The sequence below is a fragment of the Pongo abelii genome, chromosome X (genome assembly GCF_028885655.2).
Source record: "Pongo abelii isolate AG06213 chromosome X, NHGRI_mPonAbe1-v2.0_pri, whole genome shotgun sequence".
Classification (NCBI taxonomy): Eukaryota; Metazoa; Chordata; class Mammalia; order Primates; family Hominidae; genus Pongo; species Pongo abelii.
In genome coordinates, this window is record NC_072008.2 from 116,048,596 (window position 1) to 116,063,050 (window position 14,455).

A 14,455-nucleotide genomic window follows, 5' to 3' on the forward strand; every position below is an offset into this window, starting at 1 on the left:
GTTAGGGTGTCCAAATAAAGGCTAATCTATATCAGCAAGCCAGGATTCAGAGATAGACAAAAGGATGACATTGGCAAATCATATGGCAGGGAGGGGCTACAAGCAGGTAAGGTTTCCCAAGTGCTAGTTTGGCAATAAATCAGTATCTGTTCCTAACTATATTCCTTCAGAGCCTTCAACTGTTAACCTTTTAGTAAGAAGTACCGACGAGACCAAGATCCTATGATGAGAGAGGTTAAACTTAAAAAAGAAACACAAAATGATAACTCGGTTTTAACATTTTATTGGGTAAATGATTTTAAAGGTAATAACAATAGTGTCAAAACTACTACAATATCTTTCCAAAGCCATACCTTACAGACCCACATAAACCTTCTCATATTTTTTCTTTTTGCTCATATTTAATATTTTAAAGCCATACATGTCATATAAAATGCCCATTTCCAATAGTTTCTTCAAACTATTAAGCAATTAAATGTGGAAGGAAGGAGGGCCTAGTTATACTGGAAGGGGTTTCAGGTAATCTGTGATGTCTTACGGTAATCAAAAAACAGGTTACTAAGAAAGAAGGAAAAGAGGAGCTACTCCAGGTAGCTTTTTGCTCATTACAAGTCTCACCATTGTATCACCAAGAACTCATTATGCTGGTGACAGATTCAAAGTAATTTTGGGGAACATATAAAACACTAAAATAACTTAGAAACTAGATCCAAATATTTCAAAAGTAATCAACTTTGATATACAAAAGTAGTCAGAGGTGGTTACAAAAGTTTGTTTGCTCAGTGCGTCTATGTACCAGCGCAGTTACTGGGTAGAGCAAAATAAAAGGTTCATTTTCTTCTGAAATAGCAATAAAAAACAAGGAAAACATATCTTTGTATATAAAGGATCAATGCTGGTCTTAAGAATAATGTCATCAGAAACCCTTAAATCGAGAGGCACACAACGGGTTTCCACTTTTAAAAAATAAAAGGAAAGTCACCAGTTTATTTAAATGGAGGAGGTGCTCACACCCCTCAAATAAACTTAATTCATTTTAACATCACTAGCAAAAATCACTTAGAAACTGTACAAAAATAAAAAAGTTAACACATTTAATCCTGCAAGGTTTTTGTAAGGACTGGAAGGCAGGCTTTTGAAGCAGCATTTGGGCATGGCTGGGGGCTTCTTTGGTTTGATCTAACACACATAAGAGATGGAACCTATTCCAGATGACAGTTTCAAATTTCCTGCACATTTGAAGACAAGATAAGAGGCCAGTATACAAACTTCCGGTGTGCTGGGCACTGGGACTGTATGTGCTGGACTGAAAATCTTACAACTGCTTTAAGCTTTAAGGGTGAGGGGAAGCAAGCCTTGCACTTCCTCCATCAATTTCACTGACCTCTCGTGTTAGGGGAGACTACAGAGGGTAGTAGCACATTCTCGTGCAGTCAGAAGGCCACTTGAGGGGTGGGGGACAATTTGTTCTTTTAGAATCTGGTACCTGGCTGACCTTGTTTAAGAACAAGAAAACCCTTCCAGAAATGGAAGCCTTTTGCTACATACCAAAGCAAAGTACGTACTATTTCCAAGAGGAAAAATACCCAGTTGCATCTGAAAACGGAAAACTTAAATGGAACGAATTAACATTTAAAAGGGGCTATGTAAACTTTGTGCTACTCAAATGAAGTTCAAGTATTACTTCTGAGCTGTTTAAAGATCACTGAACTCATACAATATTCTGATGATGAGAGTGCAATTCACATTTGTGTTTCTGAACAAATAAATCACAACTGGCTAGAACACAACCTGTGCAATTAGAATCTTCATCTGAGTTAAAGACATGCTACATATTTCAACATGTTCAAAGTTAATTCATACCACGTAATTAACAGCTTTGTATATATGACAAAGGTGAAAGGGTCTAGCATTTGTTTGAAGCACACCATTACAGTTTGTATAACACCCTTTACACTACAAAGTCTTTTAGTCAAAAGCTACTTAGAGACAAAAATGCACTTTGCATTACTTGAATACAAAAGGAGACAAAACTATCCTTTTCCCCCAAGCCATGTTGGGAAATATTGCTGACCTCGTCCTTTGAAGCCTGCAGGATGGTTATTTCTTCAGTTTAACATTATTACACTGCTAAGAAAATCTGTATAACATCTGCATATATCAAGGATTTTAAAAAATCTGATATGATTTTAGAGTCCGCATGACCAGTCACGTGACCTGCTCAAGATTGATTAGCACCGTTAAATACATAAACACACATATATGTATGTATGTATGTGTAAGTATATGTACACACACACATCTATGTATGTAATAAATCTTTGCTAAAAAAACTTCTAACCATAAGCTCACCCAGGACGAGGAGCCTGTTGAACTGATGAGATGATGGATAAGATGGATTTCACGATAATATTGGTCTATTTTGTCTCTCTTCAGTTTGCTTGTTTTATTTACCTTTTTTTCCTTTTTTTTGTTGTTTTTTTTGGTTGTTTCGTTTTTTTGTTTTTTTTTGCAGCAGACAATATCATTCAGCTTGTGCTCAGTTTCCCTATAAGGGTAAGAAAAGTTTCCATCAGGTAGCCACTTGTTTTTATACTGAAAGACTAATCTGCTCCAAAATGCTCCCAAGTAGAAATGACAGGACTCAAAATCCCTTTCTAAAGCCCAACAGCTAACTTTTTCTGACTAATCTCTAGCTTCATTGAAACTGGCTACCAAGATTGCATTTCAGGCTAACAATTGGCTTCTTAGTTAAGGCATCACAACTGAAAATGGTTATTTCAACAATGGATGCTGTGGATGAAGGAATACCAACAAACTTCTAAGAACTCTCATCAAAAACTAAAGCAGTTTTCTTTGCACCAGTGGCAAGCTGAAGGAATTTAGCCCATTATCTCACAAACTAGGAAAGGATTTTTGAATTCTGAACTAGCAGTCTGTCACCTGTCACAGTAACTATATGTATAAGCTGTATCATTTTGATATTCAGTGACTTTTTTGTAGTTTTAGAATATATATTCTGCAGCATACTTTAATTCATCACTTGATATGTTGGCTTCCTATTTGAAAAAATTATATATATTTTTCCAAAGACACACAGACACACACACACATAACCATAAAATGAAGGTCATCTTCCTCCAGAATAATCTCATTTTTCCTGGGGATATAGGTATGGACCTCCTCTCGACATCAGTACGTTATCTTTGTATGCATCATGGGAAGACTATCTTTGCAGATGAGCTGGGCTCTAACTATAGCATATCTGAATGCCAACTCCATTTTCACAGGTGTGACATAACATCTTATCAATGTAGTAAATGTGTTTCTATCAAAAGTATGTAGTGCAGAAAGAGATTCAAGCTATTTTATAGTATCTCTAAAACTCTAGTATTGTCCCCATGACAAACATATCTGAAATCATGGCAAATATGAACTTTTGTTTCACTAAATTATCTTTACCATATCTTTAGATGGTAGCTAAAATGGACTCTAGCCAATCATGACTTATTGAAACCTAGAGCTAACAAATTTTAAATTAATATAAAATAGACAAATGTCTCTTTTTGGTTATTTGCTCAAAATAATTTTTTTCAGCTTAAAAAAATACTTAAGAGTAAGGAATTTGTCTAATCTTCTGTTTCACATATAGAAACAATAAAATTTTACAAGAATATTTTTCTAAATTGCCTTTTTTCTAACCCCTCTTAATTCCACTTAATTATATTCTTCTCAAAGGCACTAAATTCTGTATCTGCTCTCTTCCTAATATTTGCTGCTCATAAAAATGTTTCCTGTAGCCTTTTTGAAAGGTAGTTTGTACCTTCTCAAAACAGTGTTTTAGTTTGCAAATTGGTTCTATAAAGTGGTGAGGCAGTCTCTTCTATGATAACCAGCACAATAGGGATAAATGATTTCTCTCTCTCTGTGACAAGCCCTATCACGGACCTTTGAATGCTCACTACTAGAACTAAAGTTCATATATTTTCACCATGGGAAAAACATATACTTAAGGAGTAAAGACCCAACTATTAGGCTGTCATAGCAAAGTGAATTTCAGACAAAAATCAAGAGTAATATACAAATACCTGAATTTGATATGAATTAATCCCAAACTCAGGTATCAAAAAACAACTATCTTACTGAGGAAAACTAAAGAGAAACCTAAGTAAAATCCCTAAAAACTGCACACTTTCTTCCATCCACAGTCAAAGGAAGGGAGGCGGGGAAGGAAGAAGGAAAACAGGAAGCAAAACAGGAAGAAAGGCAAGGAGGACAGAAAAACAGAAACCTGACTGAGACAGCAAAGCAAAATTCTACATAATATTATAAGGAAAAAGAACCCCAAAATTATATGTGCTGCAAAAAAAAAAATCAATGATCTAAAATAATAAAACAGGATCTTAACAAATGCCATTTTTCTACCCGTTACCATGATGATCTTAGTTGACGATGTCGAAGCTTCACCATGGCAACGGAAACTATCATCATAAAATGGTACAGTAAAAGAGATAGCTAGACCAAGAAGGTGTAGGGTCTCCTGGGAAGAGGTCTGCAGAGAGGCCCAGTGACTGGTTGTGCGGCTCAGTGTCAGGAATAATGGTTGTATGGCGGAAGGGGATGCCCAATGCCATTTTGGAAATGATGATGCTGGCGATGAGCAAGGTATTCAGCATAGCTCAGGGTCATCTTTTCACTACGATACCTGAAAGAAAGTCAGGGAAGAGAAAAGTTAACATTGAGAAATAGGTGACATGCCATTGTCAGTGCTAGGAAGGACCTTAAAGATAATTTTATAGATCAGGAAACGGGGTCCCAGAGAGAAGCAGTGACTGCCCAAGGTCACAGAGACGGTAAGTAGCAAAGCTGAGATCAGAACTTGGAAATCAAAAGTCTGAGTCCAGTGCTCTTTGCACTCTACTACTCCTTGTTTAAATTGTTCTTCTAAAAATTTTATTCTCCCTTCAGCCCCAGTTTTCTAACAGGAGTATGCATCTCATTCAATTCAGTTGATTATTTTTCTTCAGAAATCTTCCACCTCTCTCTCTTTTACTGTTCCTTTCTCTGTCCACACATCTACTTAGGTCTTACCATTAAGTAACAACAACAAAAACAACTTTTCTTAATTCTGGTATCCTGAACTCTTACTTTTCCCCATGTCTGGCTTTCTTTTCATTGCCACATTTCTCAAATAGTTGTGTGTATTTTCTGCCTTCAATCCCCATCCCACACTACTACTCAGCTCAGTGCTCCTTGGCTTCTGCTACCACCCTTCCATGGAAATAGCCGTCAGAAGGCTTCCCCTGACTCAGCTTGATCTTTCCATTTGCTCATCACGCCCTTAAGCTCTCTGGTGCTAAGGATTCTATACCTCCACATGCCCCTGGTTCTCCCCTGCCTCTCAGATTGCTCCTTGTCTCTGAATGCTCCTATCCCTGCCTTGTAGAATTTTGTTATGTTTCTGTATTCAGTTATTTTGACTCTATACTGTCCCCCCACAGTGAACCCTATCCTTAAATTTTCAATCATATCTAGCCATGAGCTCATACATTTTCATTGACCTACTAGATATTTCTATATAGATATCCTAAGAAGCACCTCAAATCCAAAATCGATGCATAAACTTAACACGCTCCTCTTGTGGTCCCTACTTTGATTAAAGGGATTACCTTGGTCCCTTTTATCTAGATTAACGCCTTGACTTTCTTCTTTATTTCTAAATGATGACCCAGTCCTTTCATTTCTTCCACATTATTTTCGTATCGATCCCAACCTTTCTTCCCATCTCACTGCCACAGCTCTAGTTAAGGCCCCTGTTGCACCTCTTTTGGACTGCTGCCACAGATTCTTAGATAATACCAACGCTTCCTGGCTCATTTTCCTGTTTCCAATTCCATTCTTATACCTCCCCAAGCCCATCTGATTAAAATCCTTCAATAGCTACCAATTGCCTATAGAACCAGGTCCAAACTAATTACTCTGGAACTCAGGACCCTCAATGGTCTACCCAACCTACCTTCTGGGCCATATATTCCTCTAATGATCAGCTTCTCTATTACACTAAAAGACCAGCCCAATCAGACTATTTCATATTCTCAGAACTTGCTTTGTACTTCACCACCCTTGACTCACAAGGTCTTCCGTAAGGGAATCCCTTTTCTCCTGTCAAAAAAAAATCCCTTTTTACCTGTCAAATATTCTACCCATTCTTCAAACCCAGCCCCCAACTGACCTCTTTGAAACTATCTGTTATAACCCTCCCACCCTCTTAGAATTCCTCTTTCCCTACTTTATGGGAATGGATCTCATATTATCCATCATATTCTGCCTTAGATTAATAATTTTGTCCATGCCCCTTCTATTCTCCTCCACTGTGAACTCAGGGAGAGCAGAGATGGAGGTATTTCCGAATTTGTAACTCCTCAGAGCTGAGAATAGGCCATTTTTAGACTATAAGCATTCAATGTAGTTTTATGGAATTGAAATAAATGGAACCAGCAGCCCATTTTCCTAAAATGTACGGTATTTTCCTTTTTAAATAAGCATCCCTGTTTTTTCATGCTGAAATTTATTTAGCATTTGAGTTTAGCTCAATTGTGTTTTTCAGCAAGCTAACAAGTTTTCTTGGTAGACTTCTATCACTGCCAAAATTCTGAGATTAAATTCGAATTTGAGGACTGTTTATCAGAATCCTGGGGTTCTGCTAAGTAATGTCAAAAGCTAGCCAATTGCTAATTCAAGTACTTTCTCCAATAAAGTAGTCTAAAGTCCCCAAGGGCTTGCTTGTACAAAAGCCAGAGTAATCACACAGAGCTAAAGATGGGAAAGATAGGCTCATACATCACACAGGCTTTACTACCAAGCAGAGTTCCATTGTATCCACCCTCAGTATGACCCTGCCATTCATTTCCATTCTGTTTCAGAAAAGAGAAGTGTAGTTAGAGAGACCAAAGAAAATCAAAGGGTTATAGGCATACACATCAAAATGTACAGGTTAGCCTTGTGCTAGAAAATGTCTTCTGTACCTGGTCAGTTTTATGGTTTTCCTGAATTCATTAGTAATCGGAGCTTTGTATCCTCCTTTCCTCAATAAGGAGTCTATGGTCTGTATATGGTCCCATCCTGTAGAGAGTTGACCAGATAAAATATCAGTCAAGCACATGTAACAAACACCTTTCATTAAATACAAAATGACTTTGTAGAGGTCAGCTATCACTGTCACCAAATGCCATCAAACCTTTTGGTCCTAAAAACAATCACACAGAAAAGCTAAGATTTCATCCTTTACAAAAGCAGGGTCATCACCACACTCCTTAAATTCTAGCTATCCACAATGCCAAACAACATTGGCTCCTTTATCTTCACATTCGAAGTCAAGGGGTCTAAGGGACTGGCAGAAATTGCTCAGTCATGACTGTAACAAACCATATCTGTTGTACTTTCCTCTAACAGTGACATCTTTAAAAGGGAGTGAAAAGCCTATATGCCATTTTGCCAACTCAATATTTAGGACTCCCACACCACCTCACAGTAATTGTTGTTCCTTATGGTATCTTCTGTAATTCTGTAATCATTCAAGTTTGTGTGCAGTATTCAAGGGTATTTTTATTAGTTCTGGCATGGATGGTATACTAGTATCTGAGGCCCTCTATCTTTTATGTATGCTTTACAAAGTTAATGATACTAAGAGATTAAGACATTTTCTAAAGCAACCCAAATAAATCTTCAAGTAACTGCCTTGAAGACTTTCTGATCTGGGGATTTAATGGCATTAATTTTGCTATTATGTATCTCACATTTATAAGACAAACATGGGAAAACCAAATTACAAATGCTTTCTGAGAAGAAAAGCTCCCCAAGATAAAAGATTCATTTCAACCAACACGAAACCAGAATTTAGTAGTTGCTAAGAAAGGATAAAATACTACAGAGTGAAAAGTTACTTTGTGTTACAATGTTGGTTCATACAGGTCTATGCTCTATGTGTGAAATAGGAAAATTCTGATTAGGAAGTGTAGACCAAGCATATAAAACACTAACACTTCATGTTTTTGCAATGCTCTGATCTTAATGGGAAACCTACAATCTTAGTATCAGCAGGATGAGTAATGGCAACCACCTAAGAATGAAACATTTGATACTTAAAATGACAAAGAACTATGTGGCTGATTGTCAAACAAAAGGCTTGTTTATGCCACAATGGAATATGGGAAAAATGCATTTCAAATCGGTAGCAAATTGTTGCCTAAAATGAAAACCAACTAATATAAATTCTGCTTTTTAAAAAATATACATTTATGGGTTTATGCCATCAAACTTCAGTGCAGGAATTCAACTTCTGTGAGTACTTCACCAACTTGATACAGACATTGCAGTGGCAGTGATGGAAGAGTCACTTCTTATGATTTGACACTGTTCAATTATTAGACATAACTGCAAGGTCAGACATCGCATTTCAGTTTGTGTATTTGTTTAAATTCTTCACCAGATCATATGAAATAAAGTACAACAATGACCTTGCTCCTTTGCAACCTCCGGTAGGTAGGTGGCGGTGCGTTTTGATCCTTTTTCATTGATGAATTCTATTCTAATGCCATGTACACCCACCTGAAAGAAATTGGCAGTTTTATTAGTACAGTCCTCCTCATAGAATCAGAAAGAAAAGGTTATAATTTAACTTCCAAGAGAATGCAGTTCTTCCTTTCCCTTTGTTTTTAGAAGTACGTATCAGTTTTCTCTTTCCAAAGCTTTGACTTTGGATTTGAAGGCCATTATGATGGCCATGGAGAGGGAAAATATTGATTTGCATGTGCCCAACATGCACTAGGCTATGATACTGTGTTTTGAAAACTGGAACAACTATTCTGAAGCTGTGTGTAGAATAAGACGGTTGATGGCAAAAACACTGCCCCCACTCCCAAATTGTAGCTCATGCCAATAAAGAACTAGAGACAAAGGTGACTGACTTCAAAGAGATAGCAAACAACCATCCTGTTTTGCAGGTACACTCACCACTTCTGATTAAGTTCCAAAATTTTTGGTGCTGATCCCCTCCCAAACTGTCTACTCCCTTTAAAACATTAAATTATACGTAGGCAAGCAAACACAGTCAGGTAAGATTGAAAAATAATAATGAAAACAACCAGATCCTACATCATCACCCAGTGTAGATAGCATTTCTTTAAAAATGCATTATGACTTAGAGTGGGGTAGTAGCAGACCTTCACTGTCCATCTACACCATTGTCTTCACACAGCTCTACTAAATTTAAGAATAAAGATTTCAAATAACTTCACTGTAGTGCATTATTGCAGTCTCTTTATATACTAGCCCAGAGACCACTGTAACTTTTTAATGTAAAACAAGCTTGTGGTGATGCCCTTAAAAAGGTAGTCTTCTAAGTAACTGTGAGCAATTGCTTGCTAATGTTTTTTAAAACAATGTGCTTTTCCTTTGATTAGCATATGATTGAAAGAAATCTGTCCTTTCCCCTCATATCTCACATAGAATAGTACACAGAGCTAAAGATCAAAATTAAAAGTTCTTAACTTCTTTGTGAACATTGATAATAAAAACGAAATTTCAAAAGCATAACGACCCCATTCTGTTCTCTTGGATCTGTGGTTGCCTCAGATCAATGGTTCCCAAGTGGAGGGTCAGGTTGTGCAAGGTACTGGAATGGAGATGTAAGACCAGGTAAACATTATTACCCAAGATGGAGGCTTCCTTTCAGAGCAGGTGGGTAAAGTCATAAACCTTTATACTTTTCATGTGTATGGATGTGAAGGTCCAGAAGAGGAAAGGGGGTCAATGAAAACTTCTTTTGCTTCTTCTGTCCCCAGTCTCAAATTTTCCAATTTTTTGAGGAATAAAAAGTCCTCTGGGAAAATCCATTTCATTCTTTCCCCAGGTCTTCACACATCTATCCATTAGAGCCTGTCAGATCTTCTGAGGAATTTATGGTTTTTTATTTTTATTAAAGCATATCTCTGGCTATTTCTTCTATCTATTTAATATCAGTACTCTTATGAATCTCTTTCTACTAAAAATGCGACCAGGGTAGCTGTTGAAAAACTAACACAATACTTGCCTCCCATACTGTGTGGGAAATAACTATGTATATAGCTGAGAAGAAATATGAGCGCTTAGCTATCAGGCATTTCCAAGATAAAGGACATCTACTAATCTCTCCAGTGCCTGATGAGACAATGAAAAATTTGCAACATTTTCTGTATACTGACTTCCTGATCAGTAGCTTTGAATTTTTTTTTCCTTTGACAATATCAGATTCCTCATAATTTGTTTTTAAAAAAATATACAGCATAAGTAATTTATACTCCATCATCCACTGAAGTGAATTTTGAATCTTCAACTCTATTTATCAAAAATCTGTTATGTTAAAATTGAAAAGAATTTTGGTGTTTATTAAGGTGTCCAGTCAAAATTGTGATGGGAAGAATGTCTCCCTATCTGTGAGATGAGAGTGTCAGACAAAATTAATGATATTTAACTGGCAAGGGGTGGGAAGCGGGGCTGCAAAGTTTATCAGAATTTCAGGAGGTTTCATGCTTCAACAAATATATTCTGGAAAAAGAACAGCTCCCCAGGTAATTTTTATTCTAATTGAACTAGATAACCTCTAATAAGCATTCTAGTTCTGACAAACTGTGGCTACATACTAAGATTTTTAAAAGTGATTTAGGCAAGTGAGGGTAATTTAGACACTTAAGTCCTTTCTTTATAGGAGTATATCCTGTGTTCTTGAACAAAAATGTCAGATTTTTAATGTCTAGTAATTTAATAATTAAAAGAAGTTAAGACTAATTGTATGGTATGTGAATGGTATCGCAATAAAGCTGTGTGTGTATGGATACAAAGGACATATTGGCCAAAACAAAAATTACTCACGAATAAGACTGCTTTATTTACTCTGCATTTTGAGAAAGTCCTACCATCAAATTTGATAAGAAAAATCCCCAAATTCTCCAATTTTGATTTAGTACCACATTTGCAACTTTTAATTGTTTTCTGGGTTCCTATGACTCTGAACAATTGAAAGCCCCTGTAAATTGAACTGTAAGTATAGTGGTTTTAAAGTGAATTCTTTTTATGAACTTTTTTTCATAGGTCAAAAATACTCTCCACAAAGCTACAAAGCCCAAACCAGAGTGACTCATTTTTTTCAGCTAGTAGAATTAGGAGAATGGTAATAATGTTCTTAACAAAATCAAAGCATAGTAGCTTTCTTTCTGTTACCTCTTGAGCAATAGCATTTTCTTTACTCCTAGAACCACAAGCCACTAAATAGTCATACTGAACAATCAAAACAGGAGAAGGAGAACATGGCCTGCTGTGGAGAATGACCAATTCTGGCCAACCTGTGGAAATCACTGGCTTTGCAATGAAATGAGCACCAAAACTAATTCCATATTGTTTCAGGGAGGCAACTGTCACAGCTACAACTCCAAAATGCAACCCTCATGCACAATAATTGAATCTTCCCTTATACATATTGGAGAATCCTTTGGTCCAGCAACATCCCAAGAGACAAAGGCTATAGTTGCAATTATAAACTAGATAAAAGATCAGCGAACCAGGGAACGGGGATTCCCCGAAGCAGATCTTTAAAACACTACCACAGTAACTTTCTAAGTATGGATAAGGGGGCAGCATGTGGGAATACTATGTCACTAAACATACCCCTAACTAATCCTGCCACTGTTTGAAGTACAGCCAGGTGGGTACAAACTGGAAACTTGCAAATCTAGCCTTATGGGTCTGCAGGTCATTTTCAAAATTACTAGATGGTCTATGAAAAAAATGCTTTCAAGGTCCATCAATTGCGATAATATTCTTTTAATCAAGACTACTTTTGCTAAGCAAAGCTAAAAATCAACCCCACTGGTAGTAAATTAAATGTAGGACTTATAGATAAGAGGATATGGAATTAAGCAGAGCTGTATCTGTGTGTGCTGACAGAACATTAAGACCAGTTCAACGGATTCATATTTCATGCTAAAAAGAAAGCCATATTTATTCTGAACCATTCCATAGCAAGTGATTTTTATTAATGCTATTATACAATCTTTTGTTTTTAACATTGTTCAGAATGATTAAATATCAAGATTAATGTTAAGACTCTAAAATATATCTTGAATATTCTGGGGTTGATTATCCAGTTTAGGGATTATGCATCCCCAGCTCCACCTGGCCTCAGCCCCATCCTCTTTCGTCTCTTGTCCATTTCTCTATTTTTTCACTCCTCTATCAGACAGCACGTGGTCACAGAAAGAAGAGGTACACACAAATTAATCAATTTTGCTACACAGTAAAAGGTTTGGTAGGAGAAGACATTATAAATAATGGCTAAAATTAAGCTTTGAGACTGTCTGCAGATTTCATTTATCCTTATTATCTAGTCCCGTGTTAGAAATGTGGCTTCATTTAAAACTATTATCCTCTAATGCAGTGACCCTCAACACAAGAGCATTTTTTAAAAGTATCTTCTCCCATATTATATTCCTTGTAATTGCACAGTCAAAGCTTAATATACCCTAGTCTGTCTAATAAGGCAAGTGTTAGCCTTGTGATCCACAAGCAGCGCTACAAAAGGGTCTCACTTTTACTTGTGAGCCTTGTCAGCAAGCCAACAATCTGAATATGCTAAAACATGAAAAAGAGTCATCTGGCTAAAAGCATAAATGAGTACAAAATGTGCTCTGGCTAAGTTGAGTAGCCTCCATGTAAACTTCTGACAGTTTGGGTCCACAATGATCTCCACAGTCCTGACCCTCGAAGCTAAATCTTCCCAATTATATCCTGGCCAACAGAACCACTCTACTACCTTGGGTGGCATCCTGTTTTAGCAAATACCATGGTCAGTCCCATTCTTCCCCATTTTCAGAACCAAATGCTGGGTTTCCCTGTAATAATATGGCCATGGCTTACTCTACTCATTTTCAGTGAGTTCATCTGAATAGCATAAGAAATATCAGGAGGTCAAAGAATCGAAAGTTGTTTGACATGTCTTTTTGGACGAAATCATTTGGCAAAATATGCTTTGCAATTAACAAAGCATCCAGTTACTGGACATTCACATAAGACTGACCTGCCACGCTCAATATGCCAGTCCAATTGAAGTGAATGAAAGGACACTGTTCCTAATGAGAGGAGTTCAGGATGTTTGGCACACCCTCTAACCTTTAGAGGCTGGTATCACAGAAGAAATGCATGCTCTCTCACAAAACAACCCTAGGTACCACAGCCAGAAACAAACACTGTATTGGACAGTCCATGGGTCTGACCCAGAGTCTGGTGTTTCTTACATTCTTAGGAGGAAAAAAATATGTGCTATATCTCCTAACAGCACAAAACCCACAGGGCAGCATGGTCCACTCTTGAACTTATTGCCCCACAGTTCCTTCTGCCCTACTCCAGGTTAGCCTTTTGAAAACAGAAGCTCTTCCTTTTCCTAGTGAAAGCAAATTCAACATAAAAGAGAAAAATACTTCAAACTTAGGCCTACTCCAAGTTTATTCTCTTGGATAATTCTTTGAGCTAGAAAAGTTAAGAATTTAATCATAGAAGATGATAAGGATTTGTACAGATCCTAATGAACCACTTTCCCCAAATCTGATACTACCAAAAAAAAATTTAGATGACATATTATCTCGATCTGCCCATCAAATCCTCACAGTTGTGACTCTGCATCACTTCATCCTGCCCACCAATTTGAAAAGCAATTCTGGAGTTCTGAAGGTACATATCTATCTAACATGATCCCTTCATAATCTGGCCAAATTGTAAATTTTTATAACAGTGTTGCTGCAATTCAGCTTTTGTTTTTGCTCAGTATTACTTACTCTTGTAAACCTTAGAAACTGTAAACATGCATCTTTTTTTCTGGTTTATAAAAGGAGTACGTATGTCTTACAAAAAAATTCCCTTTAGAGCCAGGCAGAGTGGCTCGAGCCTGTAGTCCCAGCTACTTGGGAGGCTGAGGCAGGAGGATCACTTGAAGCCAGGAGTCTGAGACCAGCCTGGACAACAGAGCAAGACTCTGTCTCTAAAAAACAAACAAATGAACAAACAAACAAACAAATAAAGCATCCTTTTAGGAAAGCATAAAGGAGAAAATAAAGATGGCCTGTAATCCTAGTACCATCCGACTAGAGATAACTCTTATCTTAGTGACGTAAAAAATATTTTTCTCCTGAACCGAGATACCACCACAGACTATATTTTAGGCTGTTTTTATACATTATCTGACCAGTTCCTATACCTGTCTATATTTTCGAATATCCTTTGAGATGTATTTAGACGCAGAATACCAGAAACATGAATCAAAAAGGATAATTGATTGCAAAGTCATCACCTGAGCATGACTAACCTTTTAACATACTCTACTATAAAACCTCTGCTTCATCATCTGTCTCAGCTGAAGTTTTTCTTTTTT

At 37.0% G+C, this 14,455-nt stretch overlaps 1 protein-coding gene across 2 annotated transcripts in view; it reads right to left on the reverse strand.

Annotated features, from left to right (window-relative positions):
- Positions 1-269: 269 nt before the first annotated feature.
- The window catches only part of AMMECR1 (AMMECR nuclear protein 1), a 131,422-nt gene continuing 117,236 nt past the window's right edge, over positions 270-14,455 (reverse strand). Inside the window, exons 3-5 of one of the 2 annotated variants that reach the window (XM_054544134.2) lie at positions 8,517-8,607; positions 7,026-7,122; positions 270-4,705 (exon numbers count right to left, since the gene is read on the reverse strand). In XM_054544134.2, coding sequence (XP_054400109.1) covers positions 4,591-4,705; positions 7,026-7,122; positions 8,517-8,607 — 303 coding nt within the window. In that variant the 3' untranslated portion in view covers positions 270-4,590. 2 annotated transcript variants of the gene reach the window in all.